The following is a 17,504-nucleotide window of genomic DNA, read 5'->3' on the forward strand; positions in this document are numbered from 1 at the left end:
CCAAAAGGATGCTTGCCCTCTTTCTGATGTCCTAATGGATGTTATATATGATGGAATTTACAAACCGGGTGCAAGATGAGGACTCTTAAGACGACATTTGCCATAATCACAAGTCATAAGAAAAAACAAACACACATAGATTTAGATGACTCATGAGACAAAAGAAAAACTCTCAGATGAGCAGGCTAATTCCAGAGACCAAATGTGAACTTAAATGCTGGTGCAGCTTCGCAGTTCCAAATGCCATTCCAGAGCAGTAAGTAAAGTTCTGTTTGATTTTTGTAAATTTAAATGTTTTATATTTTCACAATTGTCTTAATTCTTTGACCGTCCAAGTCATTGTCTTAAGTTGTTGACAATAACCTAATTGCGATTTAAAACTTTTTTCAAGTGAAATATTTTTAACGCTCACGTCTCGCTTATTAGTGTATCCTTGCCCCTCCCGCTCGCACAAGCCTTTGGAACGCGACTTCGTTCTTGAGGGATTTGGTTCCTACCGGCTTCCGTAGCGTCCTCCACAACTTCCGCCTCTGACGGGCCGCCGTAGCTGTGCACTTCCGGCAGCGGGGCTCGAGCGGCCGAAGCAAGATGGTGAGTGACTAAGGGTTTCACGGCTGTGGTAGTTGTGCGACTGAGTCGAGGTGATTCGAGGCGAGAGAACAATGCGGCTGCCCGAGGCACTTGGTCCGCCCGCTCCCCTGACGGCTGGCCCGATTTTCTTGGGGGACGGAGGCTCTTGGAGACGGTGTTCAGGTCCACCGCGGGCCGGGGCCGACCAGCGGGCCTTTCCCCGCGGCCCATGGGCCGGGACTCTGCGCGGAGGGTCCCGCAGGCGGACCACGGAGGGGGCGGAGTGGGTCAGGTCGGCCGGCTTTGCTTCTCCGCCGGCCGGGGCTCTGCTGACCCGCGCAGGGAGTTTTAGCGGGAGCTTCCTGGAGTAACTGGGACGAGTGCTTTCGGAGCCGCCCGGGTGGAGGGATGTGCGACTAGAGCAGAGAGAAGGATTTGGTCCAGCTGAGGAGGGAAGAGTGGAGTCGTGGGAGACCGCCCGGACTGGAGGCTTTTGAAGGAGGCCTTAAGACGGACGCTGTTGTAATAGTTGGAACTCGGAGGGGAAGGTCCCCTGGGGTATTAGTAACAATAAAAACAGCTAGCATTTATTCGTTAGTTCGTAAATTGATGCTGCACTTTGCCAAGGAGGGAGGTCCAGGCTCTGCACTAGGCACTGAGGATACAGAGGGTGAGCATGACTGACCCGGTCACTGTCGTCGTGGAGCTTACATTCTCAAGAAGGCAGACAAAAATAAAGAAAGAAAGAAGGAAAGAAAGAAGGAAAGAAAGAAAGAAAGAAATGTGTGATATGTTGGGGCGGGATAGAGATGTGTTGGTGGCCCTTGTTTAGGGCTGTTCTGTAGAAAGGGATAGGATTGGGAGGGGTGGCTGTTTTACATAGGGTATCAGCGAGTCCCAATGAGGTGGTGTGATTGGAGCAGAGATCTAAATAAAGTGAGAGAGTAGCCTGTGCAGTTATCTGAGGGAAACTGGTCCAGGCAAAAGGAACAAGTGCAAAGGGCCTGAGATGGGAATGTGTTTAAGCCTTTATCGTGAACCCAACCATATAGTCTTATAGGTCTAGAAGGACTTTGGGGTAGCCACATTTTAAGCGTGATAAGTATCTGGCAGGTACTTTCCCAATATTTGCTCATTATTATTCTCTACAATCCTTTGAGGTAATTATTATTATCCTCAGTTTACCAAAAGGAAACTGAGACAGGATGAGCGGCTGTGCTAGAACACAAATCCTGTTGGCCTTTGCTGTGATGTACTAGGTGTCCATGCAGTAGAGAAACACACCAATATTGGTGTCTAGTGGACTTCAGTGTGATTCCTGGCTACCTCTCTGACCAGCTTTGTGACAGTAGGCAAGTCACTTAACTTCTCTGAGCCTTGGTTTCCTTATCTGTAAACCAAGGGTAATGGTAGTACCAGCCTCATAGAGTCTGTAAGAATAAAATGAGATGATACCCCGAGAATGTTTAGCACACTCCTTGGCATATAGTATAGTGCATGTACCTGTTAAAACGTTATTTGAGACTGAGAAACACCATGTAAAATGTCCCAGACATGAAGTTTGGGACCCACTCAGAAGAATGTCCTCTGGTGGGACCAGACTTGCAGGATCGTAAGGAAGGTCGATGAATCTGGGAAAGGTTAGTTGCAGCCAGTTTGGCAAGGACCGGGCATACCTAAAGAGTTTGGACATTATACCATAGATACTGGGGAGCAGTTGAAGGTTTTTCAGGAGATTTAAAGGATCAGCTCTTTGTTTTAAAAGGTAATAGAGCTGGATTGGTGAGAGCAGAAACTAGATCTGGAAATCTCAGTTGGGAGACTAGAGCCCAAATGAGAATTAATGGGCTGGACAGAAACAGAGGTGGGGATGGACAAGAGAGGGAGCGAAGAATCGAACCAGAGTGGATTTGTTTCACAGCCCAGACTTTGTAACCAGACAGAGAAAGTCCTGACCTTAACGTTTCTTATTCACCAGTAATACAGTATTGATGAGTAGGTACTATGAGTCATGCAAATATTAAATGTTTTACACTCATTACCTCATTTTCAGCAACAGATGGGAATTAATATCATCCCCACTTTCCAGTTAAGGACACCAAGGCTCCGGGAGGTGACCTAACTTACCTGAAGTCACACAGCCTATTAGTAACGGAGTGATGGAATTCAAACCTGGATGCATCTAGTTCCATAGCCCATGTTCCTAGGCTGTTGCAGTTCCTCGTCTAGAAAGTAGGAATAACGAGCCCTCCCTTGAGGACTGTCCGGAATCAGTGTGAGAGTGAAGATAAACGTGCCTAGTACAGACTTAGGCACATAGTAAACACACTGCAAACATAAGCCGCCCTAGCCAACATCACATTTACTTAGGGGTATAAGTAATTGTTAAAGGCTTATAATTTGAACAGCTCATTGCAGTGAAATTAATCCTATTTCCCAAAATTTCTCAGAGCCCTTAATTACTGTCTTTATTCTAATTATGAGGTTTTAAGAATCCTGCATGTGGGGAAGTATATTTGATCTTAACTTTTTTTGGGTAGACATGATAGGGTGGTTTTGTTTTGATAATGAAGCTGGCAGTGTATTAATTGAGATGACCTTGTGGAAGTGGTTTGAGGGGACTGAGAGAGCCCCTCTAACCAAGTAAATTCACTATTACTCATTTAAAATACAATCATTTCTGAGACATTGCTCTGTGTAAAACATTGTCCTGAAACTGAAGGGTCTGTTTTAAAATGAGAAACCCCACTTAGCTTACCAATACACTAAGTTCTTGGTAGCTTAGGATAATTCAGCTTTTCAGATTGGGGAGATGGAGCTGCTGGAGCGCCCCAGGCTTTAGGGATGGGAGGTATATAAGATGCCGTTGAAAGGAAAGTCTCCTGGATCTTAGTGAGACCCTAGTAAGGAGTAAATGATTGATAAATGCTTGTTGAATAGGTAAAATGATGTAGCTTTTATGGCCTAATTTCATGAAATATACTCTTGGTGGCATCAGTGAGGTAGTTTTATATAGATTGTGTCAGGCTATATACCTTCCCCTCAAGAAGGGGTGGTCTTACAGTTTTAGCCTTGTTGTGACGTGTTAGTTCTATGTTTCTTAACAGAGTTGTCTTTGATGGAATCTACTGCTAGATGCACCATTAATTTACCAGCTTTTCAGAAAAAAAAAAATTCTGCCACACTAAGTGTACACCTTGACTGCAAGGTATATCCTGAGTTCATAAATGTTAAAATGAGGGGGAAGTCTTGGTGTCATAAAATCACAGGAAAATAAGAAGGTTTTAAGTGATCATATTCTGACTTTATACCTGTTTTAATTTTTCTTTAGGGTCAAAGTCAGAGTGGTGGTCATGGTCCTGGAGGTGGCAAGAAGGATGACAAGGTAAATAAGCCAGATATGTCTGTGATATGAGCAAATAGTGGAAGATGTCGTATCTCAGCTGAGAAGTTCTTTGGGGAATCCAAGAATTTTAAAATGTAAAATAAGTGATCTGTGTTTATTTAACTAGTCTGGCCTACAGATACAATACCCTTTCCATGTTTTACAAAAGATTATTGACTGTCAAGTAGGTATTTATGAATTAACAATTTTAAACATGTAAAAGTAATAACATTACAGAAGTGTTAAATTCCCTGTGATTTTAGTGCCTAATATCCTTAGATGTGAAGAACTGTGTCTGATGATCTCAACACAGACTTTTGGCATGTAACTGAATTCTGACCTCTGTTCCTTACTGAATAATCTGTCAGTGTGTACTGTAAAAAGAAAGACATTTACATTCACACATTCAATTAAAATTGCAGGAATGTTAAAACAGGTTTTTTTTTTTTTAGGACAGTTTTTAACAACAATCTAAGGGATAAGGAAAAGTCTAATAAGGGCTAAGTCACCTGGAAATAGATGATGGTCCTACAGAAATGTTTGTGTTTTAATATCTGTGATTTCTTTTCCCCACTATTCTAAAAACTCAAGGATAAGAAAAAGAAATATGAACCACCTGTACCAACTAGAGTGGGGAAAAAGAAGAAGAAAACAAAGGGACCAGATGCTGCCAGCAAACTGCCCCTGGGTAATGACATGGCTTTGCTTCCTAGGGGACCCATCTCTGTGTAGCTTAGAGGCCTGAATGTGGACACAGGAAATAGGGGGTGGTCGAAGCTCTAGGTCAGCTTCTTTAACCAGCTCCTCTAGTGTATTAGAGCACAGGTTTAGATTAGAAAACTCAGGTTGCACTTGATTAACTTAGAGACACACTAATTTCATGGAGAAGTGGAATGCCACTGTATTGGAATCACAGCATGCAATTCCTGAACATAAATTTTTTCAGTAGCTTCCTACTGAGTATAGAGTAAAATCCAGACCAGGTGACTTGACCCAGCCCAGCTCTCCATCCTCAGCTTCTGCCACTCCCCTTGCTTGTCGTTCACACTGCCCTGCCTTGTGCTCTTTGAATTTTCAGCACATCGGGGCCTTTTCTTCCCTCTGCTTGAAAATGCTCTTCCCCTAGTTCTCCCTGTGGCTGCCTCCTTCTCATCCCTTCAGGATTCAGCTCAAATACCTCCCCCACCCTCATCTGCCATCTAAACAAGTGTCTTCTTGTTTAGTTGAGATAAACTAATTTTTTAAATATTGCTTGGTTAATAATAGAGTCAGGCAGTAGAAAATGTGTCTGTGATCTACCATAATGAATTGGTACAGTGTTGATAAAGAATAGACCATAAGGTCACCAGAAGAAAATAGAAAGTTCAGAACCACAGTCAAGTTACAGATAATTAACATATACAGATAAATATGATTTTTGTTCTGTAGGAAGATAATGGATTATTTAATATAAATGGCTGGCATCTTTTGTTATTGAGAGAAAATGAAATTAGACCCCTTGCTTTTTGCCAGATAGATTAGATATACATACGCAAATAAGTAAATAAATGAAAATCCAGGAATATATTTTAACTTCAGTGGAGGGGATACCTTTTGAAGAAGCCAAGAAACCTAGAAACCACAAAAGAAAAGATAGACAGATTTGTATGTAAATTTTGAAATTCCTAAAGAAACACCACAAGAGCGTGGGAAAAAATGTTTGTATATATGTTAATATCCCTAATATTCACAGTCTTCCTATAAATGGATGCATGTGTTACAGCTCGGTGCAACAGCGTATACTGACTGAACAGCGTGTGTAGCTGTTTTTATTAGCACCTGTGGGGAATAATAAACCAAAGAAACTATCTTTTGGGCCAGTGAGTTTGTCCTTTGTAGACAGTTAGCCTGTGTAATTTGTGTTACCTGTCTGGTCATGGACCGCGTCCACATGGTTACATATTTGCAGAACCCCTTTTCCCTTTGCATTTAGGCACCTGCTTACTTAGGGTCACCAAACTGAATTTTTCAGAGTCTGGCCAACTAAAATAAGCTTATTTTAAGTCTTAACTTTTATTTCCTTAAGGATGAATTAAGTGCAAACCACAGGCTCCAAATATAATAAAACTTTACTTTTTATTTACAGTGACACCTCACACTCAGTGCCGGTTAAAATTATTGAAGTTAGAGAGAATTAAAGACTATCTTCTTATGGAGGAAGAATTCATTAGAAATCAGGAACAAATGAAGCCTTTAGAGGAAAAGCAAGAGGTAAATTGAGACATTATTGTAACTTTGATTTTCACAAATTGAATTCTACCTAGTTAAAACTGCCAATGTATAAATGAAATTCAAGTAGTTGAACTTTTCAGGCTTTAATGAATCATTATTTAGCTGCCTTTTAACAGCACCAACTGCTAGCTCAAGTGGTAGAGCGCATGCTTAGCACGCACAAGGTCCTGGCTTTGATCCCCAGCATCTCCTCTAAAAATTAAGTAAATCTAATTACCACTCCCCCAAAAAATAGTTTAAAAAAATTAAAGTTTTTTTAAAGGATGTAGTAAATAAATAAACGCACCACCTGCTTTGTGAATCTAGTGAACTCAGCATCGTCTTTGTGGGTCTAATCCGCTTTTCCCTCTCGGCACACTCTTTACATAGGAGGAAAGATCAAAGGTAGATGACCTGAGGGGGACCCCAATGTCTGTGGGAACTTTGGAAGAGATCATTGATGACAATCATGCCATCGTGTCTACATCTGTGGGCTCAGAACACTACGTCAGCATTCTTTCATTTGTAGACAAGGATCTGCTGGAACCGGGCTGCTCGGTCCTGCTTAACCACAAGGTAAGTTGATAGTCTAAGAAAGCCCACAGGAGTGCTTTCTCCTTCCTCTTAGATCTGTCTGCCCGTCCTGTGAACTCCTGAAGGTAGAGGAAATTCTGATTGCCATCCCATTGTTGTAAGGGCATCGTGTGAACCTCACGTTCCTGTGTTAAAGCTTAGTGTCCCGTTAGGTGCATGCCGTGATAGGGGTGCTGATGGACGACACGGATCCCTTGGTCACAGTGATGAAGGTGGAAAAGGCCCCTCAGGAGACCTATGCTGATATTGGGGGGTTGGACAACCAAATCCAGGAAATTAAGGTATGCCTGAGAACCAGCTCCGGGGTTTCAGACCTTTGGTTTCTTACTGCTGTCTCATTTAGGGTGCTTGGAATTGTTTGGCAGTATCTGTGTGAACATGTTTCCAATTATGCTGACTTTCACTGTGGCTTTCCAGAAAACCCCAGTGAGGTATGGGGTAGGTGAGTGGCACACACTTGCACAGGGGGGTCTAGAGTGTAATCCCAGCCCTCTGCAGCTCCTTCCCTCTGTAGGGAGGCCACTCAGAGCTATCACAGAGCTCCACCGGTGACCTCTCAGCTGGGAAGTAGCCATTGTGTCCCTCAGTGGTGGCAACAACAGAAGATCTTGCCAGCTCCTGCCTGTAGTTAAAAAAATTAAAAAGGGGGAATTCTAGCTTTCTTAAGTTCCTTTTGCTCAGGAAAGGCTTAAGTGTTGCTTAAGGCTGACTTGTACTGAGAAGTGAAAGGGAGATTGGGTGCTTTTAGGAAGAGGGGTGGGTACTGGGAGCTCAGGTGGGACAGAGGTCATCCTCTGCAGTACGGTCCTTGCTGGTGGAAGTCAAGTACATTGTCTCTAACAAGGATAATTGAAATTTTAACTTTGTGTTGAAAGTGAGATACACTCTTGATGCTGGTTAATGAATCTGATAATTTCAGTAAGAAAACCTTTCATTTTTACCAAGTGTTTATTTTCTGTAGGAATCTGTGGAGCTTCCCCTCACTCATCCAGAATATTATGAAGAGATGGGTATAAAGCCCCCTAAGGGGGTCATTCTCTATGGTCCACCTGGCACAGGTATGTATGCTCCGTGTTGGTCACTTTCCAGGCACTCAGCTCATCATTAGCTGCTTATAGGTACTTAGCAGTCGAGTGAGGACGCCACAGTTCCTTAGTTTAAAAGTGTGCCCTAAGCAGCATTTTGGACTTTTTTGAATAAGCAGCTTCTCTGGAAACATACCTATTACATGAAAGAATATTTATCTGTATATAGGAGTACCTAAGAAACTGAACTATCTTAGACTTGAAATTACAGATGTCACAGAGTTAATATGTTAAAAGAAAATAGGGATTACAACAAAAAATAAACACCAGTAGTGTCCCCCCAAATGCCTGCTCAATGTGAATGCATTTCCAGTTCCCAAGCACTCCTCTTCTGTACTCAAATATGCCAGATTTAAATGTTGTAAAACATAATACTTTCAAATATTTTTAAGGGTATCATGAGTCTATTGAAAATAGTTTGTAAGAAAAAAGTGAAAACAGGGTGCTCAACCTTGGCTGTACACTGGGATCACCTTGGGAGCATCATCAGATACTGATGCCTGTTCCCTATTTTGGAGAACATAATGCTTTTCATGCAGGGATCCACTCATTTCTGATGTCTTTTCAAGGTGGCAGTGAGAGTTTTAAAGTTAAAACAGCACTTGAGGGCTTTTCCCCTTTTTCTTTTTCAATCTAAAACAGGTAAAACCTTACTAGCCAAAGCAGTAGCAAACCAAACCTCAGCCACCTTCTTGAGAGTGGTTGGCTCCGAACTTATTCAGAAGTACCTGGGTGATGGGCCCAAACTCGTTCGGGAGTTGTTTCGAGTTGCTGAAGAGCACGCACCATCCATCGTGTTTATTGATGAAATTGATGCCATTGGGACCAAAAGGTAGGCATTCTCGTGCCTCTCTCGCGTCATTTAGAGGCAAAACCCTTGTGGTTCTTCGGAGAATGATCGGCCGTTGGCACTCCCTGTCCAGCCTGCGTGTTGGTTTGCTGCAGTCCCTGCCGTGTAGCTCTCTGTGGGTGCTTTAGGCTCTGCTCTCCCAGGTGTCAGGTAACAACCGGCCCGCAGCTCATTGGTCAGTCCGTCACCACGCCGCCTCGAGCACTGTTTTGAGCCAGGCACCATCTAGACTCTGAGATAGTCCTGAGCATGAGTCTCTGCCCTTAAGGATCTCAAATGTGGAGACAAAATGTCAGATATAAAACCTGCAAAGGAAGTAATGTGACGTGTGATTTGGGCCTTGGGAGGGTGTGCTGATGTTTTACTAGAAAAACTGAGGGTGTGACATATGGGTTGAGACAGAGGTATGTTTTGTAATTCCCCTCTGACAGGAGATGAGGTGGGTTTTCACTTCTCCTTATCGTCTTTTCCAAAGGTATGACTCAAATTCTGGTGGTGAGAGAGAAATTCAGCGAACAATGCTGGAATTGTTGAACCAGCTGGATGGGTTTGATTCAAGGGGAGACGTGAAAGTCATCATGGCCACAAACCGAATAGAGACTTTGGACCCAGCACTTATCAGACCAGGTCACATTTGCTTTTGTTTCACTGTGGAGAATAATTGTGCTTATATTTGTTTATATTTCTAAGAGCACTTTGGGAGGAATATAAATAATACACATAAAAGCAGACACCACACTGAAACTTAAAATAACAAAACTGTGTCCCTTTGAGATAATGGATAAGAGCGAGCATGATGTAGTCAGTGTAGCTTGACCATTTTAATTCAAATCTTATGTCAGATTCTTTCCTTTCCCATAACAAATGTTCCCTTTTTAGTCTCAAATTTTTTTAAAAGAAATAATCCATATGGCAGCTCAGTTTTTACATTCAGGTAGTACCAAAAGAAACAAGAGCTAATGTGCTTACTCTTGTTTATAATGTTTTTTAGCACAATTGATCTGTCCTTTCGCACTAACTGTACCATTTAGGACCCTCTCATTTGCTTCTAAAGAACCAGAGCAGAGAGGATTTTTTTTTTTTATTGGGATAAATTTCAACCTCCTTCCACAAGACACTGTGTGACTGAGACCACACATGAGGAGGTGGCTCAGGCTTCCCCCTGAATCTGGGCCGAGCCTGGGGCTGCCCAGGGGTGTGACTGAAAACTTCCCCTGCGTGCAGGCCGCATTGACCGGAAGATCGAGTTCCCCCTGCCTGACGAGAAGACAAAGAAGCGCATCTTCCAGATCCACACGAGCAGGATGACGCTGGCCGACGACGTGACCCTGGATGACTTGATCATGGCGAAAGATGACCTCTCTGGTGCTGACATCAAAGTGAGAACCTGGGCTGGATTGTACCTCTCAGTTTTATCACTTACGTGTATGACGTTTCTTCCCAGATGACCAGAGTTAAAAGCAAGGCCTGGCAGCACTGAATATGGATACAACCTGCTTTCTGTGGGAGGACCTGGGTTCTCATCAGACTTGATGCCAGAGCGAGGCAGGGACGGCCACGCAGGCCTTTTCATGCTGGCGCCTGCACTGAACTGCGTATCATTAGCATCAGTAGATCTAGGCTAGTGTCTTTGTTGGAGAGTAAAATCTCTCTTCAAAATCTAAATTATTTTAAAATTTTGCACTTTTTGTTTAAAAAACTTCCAAGCCTTCAGGAAAGTTGTATCAATAGCAAACACCCAAATACTCATCACCTCAATTTACCAAATATTATCATTTTACTTGTTTGTTTCCTCTGTATGCACAAAACACTTCTTTTCTGCTGAACCATTTGGAATAAATATCCTAAGGGCCATAACCAGATAGAAACTTCAGTGCCATGATTGTGTTCTTATCACATCTTGTCACACAGGGTTCTTTTTAGTTTCTTGTCAAAGTAATTATTAAGAAAATGAATATCTTAGAACAAATACTGTATTGAAACCTGTATTTAACCTAGAACACGTGTTCTCTTATGACATAAGTAAACGACATGGATGTATAGTCTAAATTTCTGGACATTACCTATCTCTTAGGGAGATTACTTCCATTAACAAAAGTGGAGCTTTGCGAACTTACCGACTGACCTGCCACACAGCTGGAGCAATACTAGAACCCAGAGCCTCGGTTCCTGGGCCAGTCCTCTTCCTTAGTCAATTACTGCTAGTTTAAGCAATGTCAGGTCCTTTGAGAAAATAATTAGAATGCTTAAAACATATTTAAAAAAATCTAATCTTTCCCACATGGTTTGAGAAATTTGTGTTTAGTCTGGGTGGCCTACACTTTATTTCAAAATAGCTCTAAATTGTTAGAATAAAAATAAATATTTCACTTTCTGAACATGCTGTTCTTTCTCACAGGCAATCTGTACAGAAGCTGGTTTGATGGCCTTGAGAGAACGTAGAATGAAAGTAACAAATGAAGACTTCAAAAAATCTAAAGAAAATGTTCTTTATAAAAAACAAGAAGGCACCCCTGAGGGGCTCTATCTCTAGGGACCACAGCTGCCTTTAGGGAAACGGCAGCAGTGTCCTGACCCCTGGGAGGGATGAGGCTGGGGAAGCCGCCCAGGGGAGTCGATGTTCCAGTTGCTCGTCATTAGTGAAACATCCGTGTACCTTTCTGAGCGTGGCATAGGGGGTGCCCATCGGGCTGCCTTCGTCTGTTGGTCGCGTGCAGTGTCCTCGTCCCAATAAAGCCTGCTTTTTCTCAACACCAAGTCCTGTTTCTGGACCGTCTGCGCCTGCGGCTCAGCAGCAAGTGGGTGGATCCGGGCGTCAGGGAAGCTTCCCGGTGCTCACAGGGACAGCAAGCTTCAGCACCTGTTTGTCCCCACATCACACCCCCAGTCTGGTGGTTGCTGTTCAACAGCAGCCGATGGGAAAGAAAGGATCACAACCGAATAGCCAGCGATCCTAGTTGTTTAAGCAGCAAAGGCCAAGTTCACACAGCAGGGGCTTCAGAAGGAAAGAAAGCATTCACTTTCGGAAGTTTATGGAGTATGAGTTCTCGGCATGCTGGGGACAGGAAAGAGGTACTGGTGTCGCTAGGAGACCGGGGGTTTCTAAAAGGAGTCTCAGGTCAGGGTTGCAGAATCTCATGGCAACCCCAACATCCCTTGTTCCCGAGTTGAGAAACCTCATCCCTCCCGAGAGCTCAAAGATGTGTCAGAGCTTCCTCTTGACTTTCTCTGTTTCCAGCTCTTCTCTCTCCTTTCTGGCCAGTTCAGTCTTACAGCCAGGAAGTGGGGCAGACCAAGGTAAGCCTCGCCTCGGCTGGCGGGCAGCTTCCCTGGGGGCCCTGAGTTGCTCTCTAGAAAGTGCTCAGCTGTGCTGTCCTCCCCTTCTTTACCCAACCCGCATCCATCAGTTTCTAGCCACAACTTTGTTCCACAACACTGGCTCTTCTGGGATAAGGTGCCAAAGAAACGTGCTTTCAGCGGTTCTAGGCAGCATGATTTTTTTTTTTTAAAAAGCCGAGAAAAACTGTCCATTTTTTTTTAAAGCAGGACCTCAGGGAAGTTAGTTGCGCTCAGTCAAATGTTACAGCCTCAGAATCAGAATGAGTACATAGCCGGCCTGGGCCTCCACATCTTAAGCTGAGCTGACACGCACGCTGAACGCGTACCTTCGGCACGTCGCACAGGCAGGGCTGGATCTGCTGGGAAGGGGCTGGCTCCGTCCTCCACTCGGCCATAGTGGCTGCTGGCGAGCTCCCCTGCAGCAGGGTCCTTATTTGGGGCAGTGCTTTCCACACTGTGATGTACACACAAGTCCCCTGAAAGGGGTCCCGTTAGAGCACCGGTTCTGACTCAGAGGGCCAGGGTGTGGCCTGAGATACTGCATTTCTAAAAGGCCCCCAGGTGATGCTAGCTGCTGGGTCTGTGGTTGGAGGCATCACAGAGCAGGGCTTAGGGAAAAATGAGAACTTTGAACACATCTGATACAGGTGAGAACATCAAGTTCTAAGTGACTCCCCACTGCTCTGGTCTGAGGATAAGGCCTGGTGGAGCAGGTCCTAGTACCGAGTTAACCAGACCTTTCTTATCTCAACTGCAAGAGCAGCAAGGATGCCTATCAGGAACGTATATTCACCCGGGCAGGGCTGGCACTGGCTGGGCAGGGCAACAGCGGACCGAACAAGAATTCGTACACTGGCCACGCCAGGCTCAGTTACCACCTGACACGATCCTTGTCTATGCACATATATACACATATTCACATATATAATATGTAAGACAACAGCTTTCGTGTCACTTGCACATGCAAAAAAAGTGCAAGAGGTGAGAGACTGACAACCCAGACACAAATTACCAAGAAACAAATGTCAAAGGCAGAGGTCTCAGCACACACGCTCGAAGGCATGTGTCACCATCTCCTGGTTCATCCTGGCTCGGACAGGACAGGTCCCAAGGCCTCGAAGACATGCTCCCCACTCCCCTCCAGGTCTCTAGTCCTCAAGTAGAAGCTCCAGCTCCTCCAGCGGCAGGCGCACCCGGAGCTCCTTCTCCGTCATCAGGTCCAGGATCTCCTGCATCTCATCGGGGAAGTACTCCACGGCGTCCAGGTACAGCACCTGGGGCAGGAGAGCCTAGTCAGCCGGCCACATCTGTCCTGTGAGCCTGCCTGCCTGCCACCCCTCCACAACCCACACTACTCTTCGCTGCACTAACTTGGCAGGACCTCGACGTGGTTCAGGAAGGACTCAAAAGCAGAGGGAAAGGGAATAAACTCCAAGTGGGGCCAGAAGTTGCTGGCAGACACCGCAATCACAATCATCTGATTTCTGAACATCTCCTGACCCAGGCTTGGCAAGGCAGAGTTGGGACATGGATCCCAACACATTCAGCATCTGGGCTGAGCTTTGGGCAAATGCTGGGAACCAGCAGCCTGAAGTGATGCTCCCGTGAAATGCCAGCTCCAGTGCAGGGGAAGGAATCAAGTGCCCCTCAGGCTCCAAAGGGGATACTTTCACTATGACCAGGCCTGGGAGGTGCTCTGTCCCCTGACACTGGCTGGATGAGGCTTAGCAGGAAGGTCCCTGGGAATCTGAAGAGACCATGGTCTTTAGAACTTACCTTTGCCCAGGGACAGTTCTGAAGTGCTTTGTAGAACACACCTTTGCTTCTTTCTTTATTTCCTAAGGAAACCTGAGGCAACGGGAAAAAAATTCAAAAGTGATGAAACAGAGTCAAGGCCCCTCCTGCACTGTTTCATGCAGGGCACCGCCACGGTAACTGCTGGGTGGGGTGGGTCCCTGTCCCACGGGGTCACTGCTGTGTCCCAAAGGGCCTGGAGCTGCTCCTGAACACCTCTGACTCATCACCTCCTCCTTTACTGTGGCCAGCCCACCTCGCATCACTAGGAGTGCCTAGAACGAGGCCTCAAGCATGAGATAAAGGTGATGACTTTACACAGAGAAAATTTTTGCTTCAACACTTGCCATTTTCTGAAAACTATCTTAGAGAAATGAAATAACCAGGATTACTGAATCAGTAACCTTATCAAAAGCAAATTTGCAGTCAGGAATTTCCATCAGAGTGGGCAGATACTCAGCACGTTTTTTCTCTAAGTACATTCTTATACTAAGGTATAAAATCCTTAGTCTCAATTCACAGGCGTTCTTTCCACACCTGCTGTGGAAGCAGGAGCAGCATGTGGCCTCTCCTTAACCAACCACCTCGGGGCCTCTCCCGAGTCCCAGGAAGGGATGTATCACTTGACTGCTCCCCCAGGGAGACAGTCTGCCCGGGCAGCTCCCCAGGCAGGTGTCTGAGGCTGTGATTGGAGCTCATGGAGCTGAGGTCTGTTTCCGGGCTTTCTGTCCACCCACCTCCCCCAGACTTCCCGTTCCCACGGGAGAGCTTTCCAGTGGAGGCCGGCTCTGCCACCAGGCTGTGTCAGGACTGGACCGGTGAAGGCTGTTGACCGATCCCCTAGAAATGACATCGAGGGACTCTATCTACCAAGGATGGCCTCACCTCCTTCTCAGATCTTTCAGGTTAACTCCCACAGACACGGAGACAGTAACTTTGTGCTGTACCAGCCTCTGTGATACCCTTCAGGCGAGCATCAGGCCTTCCCCACTTGCTCCAAGTGCCACCCACCAAGCCAGCCACGTGGTCTGGGGGGATTCCTGCTTCCCCCACCGGCATGAGCCTCGGCCCTTCTGAGGCTGGACCTCTGAATTTACACCCAAGAAGCCAGTGTGAGCTGTCCTTCCTTCACACACCAAAACACTTCAATGCTAACTGTCCTAAAACACTAAGTAAACTTCAGGCTTATTTCCTTGTTTTTGAAAGAAGAAAAACTGTATTACTGTATTAGTGAGTATTTGTGAGATTCACAGATAATCCTGGAACCCAGCACATCCAGGTACGTAAGTTGGCTGTCCTCAAATGAGCACTGCTCTCTGCTACTTCCTTCATCAGTCGGCCAGCGGAAAATGCCTTTGCTGTGCCAGGTGTGAGAGGGTTAAACGCCAGGTGAAAGACTGGTGGTGACTTTTTCCCATTCAGGATTCAGATTCTAGGACATGGCTTCACATGCACGTTCCCTCTCACCAGAGCAGAGGTTCCAAAAGGAAAAAAAGTTCCTGAAAGCTACCCTCTCCACACCCTCCTTCCTCACCTCCTGAACTTTCTCATCTTAACCAACCATGGCTTCCTATAACATTCCCAAGTCACGCTGGACGGTAACTGGTAGGTGACCCCACGCCCCTGACCCTGTGGGTCACGGCTGGGTGAGCACGTCTCCCTCCTCGGGCAGAGCATCTCTGGGCACCAACCAGGTTCCTGCTCAGAAGTGAAGACGCAGCTAACAAGCTGCTCCCAGGGCTGCTGGGCTCGGTCCCCAAGGAGCCTCGAATTCCGCCCATGACATCCCCAGAGAGAAGCAGAGCGGAGACTTCACACCAAGGCCACCCTCTGGTCAGGAGCTAAGTCGTCCACATGGGGGTGAAAATGAGGCGAGGCTCTGGAAAGCCCTGGCGCTGCGGGTCCTCCACCTGCCGGGGCCTGAGCTGGTCCTCAACCCTGTCCCAGGCCAGGAGGGCCGGGGGGTAAGAGCAGCAGCCGCCCGTCCTCAGTAACAGAACAAGTGCCCGAGCTCCCCAGCTAGGCAAGCTGTGTGGGGGCTCAGCAGTCTCTGGTTTTGGCATTTCTGTACCTTCTTATCTGACACTTGCTGCCTCCACATGGGGGAAGCAACATCTCTGACAAAATGAGAGGGCTGAAGGTCTTCGGGCTTTTGCAAAATTGGATTCTTTTTTCTTATCTGAGTACAAAAGAATCTGACCAACTGTCGGTTTATACAGTTTTTTTTTTTAAAGTAATTTGACAGAAACTGATATCCAACCCTCCCTAAATTAAAAAAAAATACATTTCTATACTACTTCATCCACGTATCCTAAGAGGAGACTCTCTCGCTAGAGGTTTATTTATTCACCACTTGAAAGGTAACTGAAGAGGATTCTTTTCCCTCCCACCAGCTCTTGTAAATGGTGGCCTTTCAATATATCCCAACGTCTACCAGACTGGAAGGAGAAATTATACTTGAGGATAAAATAAAATCTAATGAGTACCAATTTAGAAATGCCACTGTTCCCTTTCTCTTTATTAAGACTTCTTTCATTAGGCTCATGAATTCAGCCACTGGTCTATATACTTAAACTTCTTTATTATGTGGGTACACAGAACAGCATATTTGAAAGTCAACTGCTGTTTGTCCAGTTCCTTTTTTCTCCCATATTCTCCATGGCCAAAAATTGGTTTTAATTTCCACAATCATTTCTGCAGGAGGAAAAAGCAAGCAAGCAAATGCACCTGTGTGTATGAACCACGCATGTCCACATGCCCGCGCACACGGACGGCACGGACGCACAGCCCAACAAGCCTCACGCCCTCCCCCGGGACCCCGGCTCCCTGCTCCTGCCCTCACCTGGCACTTGCAGCCTACTCCTCACATTTGGGCCCTAATTTGATTTTTTCACTGTGTTTATCAAAGCATTAGGACCCCATCCAGATGCTTCAGGAGCTGCTTGGGGAAGTCACTGGCCTAATTAATTCCTGGTCCAATGCTAATCTTTCCAAAAAGATAAAACTCCTTAAGGGTCTCCGTCTTTTTTTTTCAAGTCAACAAGAATTTTTACGTCCATAATCCAATCAGACTTGGCTCATGGCAGAAAAATACTGCAAGTCTGCACCTCACCCTATTCTCCTCTACCTAAAAAAGCCTGGAGAAGTTACACAGGCAAACCTGCAAGCTCTCCCTTGTGTTGACTTTAAAGGTCTTCCAGTGGCCTGGGAAGATTCACAGGGAATTAGCCCTGGAACCGCTAGGGCGCATCCATGTGCTCCTGCGGTGGAGGGGCCTGGACAGAAGTGCAGCTCGGCTGGACCCCAGCTCCCCTGCGCTGCCCCTGCACCACGTCCCTTAACGGGCAGGCCACACGTGCACATGGACACCACACCAGCGTCTGGACCTCTGAAGGTTTCCATTTCACACAAAGAAGTCAAGATACAAAAATCTCCGCTTTTGAGTCTAAGAATAAACATTAAAAACACAGAAACTCTGGTGGCGAGTCATCTTGATGCTGACCTCTGCCCGTTTGTCCTGGGTGTGCCTATGAGCTGCTGCCCCGAGATCCTGCCTCCCCTGCTCCTCAGAGGTCAGGGGACGCACCCAGATGAATTCTGGACACTAAGAGGATGGGAGAGGCCCAAACCGCTCCTA

At 45.8% G+C, this 17,504-nt stretch overlaps 2 protein-coding genes across 2 annotated transcripts in view; one reads left to right on the forward strand and one right to left on the reverse strand.

Annotated features, from left to right (window-relative positions):
* Window positions 1–512: 512 nt before the first annotated feature.
* On the forward strand, window positions 513–11,485 carry PSMC1 (proteasome 26S subunit, ATPase 1). The gene is made up of 11 exons (XM_006208190.4): window positions 513–591; window positions 3,902–3,955; window positions 4,547–4,643; window positions 6,081–6,205; window positions 6,596–6,781; window positions 6,952–7,080; window positions 7,761–7,857; window positions 8,527–8,716; window positions 9,210–9,361; window positions 9,959–10,113; window positions 11,133–11,485. The coding sequence occupies exons 1-11, from the start codon at window positions 589–591 to the stop codon at window positions 11,265–11,267; spliced, it is 1,323 nt and encodes a 440-aa protein (XP_006208252.1). The 5' UTR covers window positions 513–588; the 3' UTR covers window positions 11,268–11,485.
* Window positions 11,486–13,098: 1,613 nt separating this feature from the next.
* Window positions 13,099–17,504, reverse strand: part of NRDE2 (NRDE-2, necessary for RNA interference, domain containing) — a 41,603-nt gene continuing 37,197 nt past the window's right edge. Inside the window, exons 13-14 of the mRNA XM_006208192.4 lie at window positions 13,850–13,921; window positions 13,099–13,347 (exon numbers count right to left, since the gene is read on the reverse strand). Coding sequence (XP_006208254.2) covers window positions 13,222–13,347; window positions 13,850–13,921 — 198 coding nt within the window. The 3' untranslated portion in view covers window positions 13,099–13,221. The remainder of the gene's footprint in view (window positions 13,348–13,849; window positions 13,922–17,504) is intronic.

The sequence above is a fragment of the Vicugna pacos genome, chromosome 6, assembly GCF_048564905.1.
Source record: "Vicugna pacos chromosome 6, VicPac4, whole genome shotgun sequence".
NCBI classification, from domain to species: Eukaryota; Metazoa; Chordata; class Mammalia; order Artiodactyla; family Camelidae; genus Vicugna; species Vicugna pacos.

What these genes read in the sequence shown, in the direction of transcription:
- PSMC1 (XM_006208190.4), top strand. An exon ending in CTATGGTCCACCTGGCACAG is followed by an intron (nt 7,858 to 8,526) that starts GTATGTATGCTC and finishes AATCTAAAACAG; the next exon opens with GTAAAACCTTACTAGCCAAA. An exon ending in GATGCCATTGGGACCAAAAG is followed by an intron (nt 8,717 to 9,209) that starts GTAGGCATTCTC and finishes TCTTTTCCAAAG; the next exon opens with GTATGACTCAAATTCTGGTG.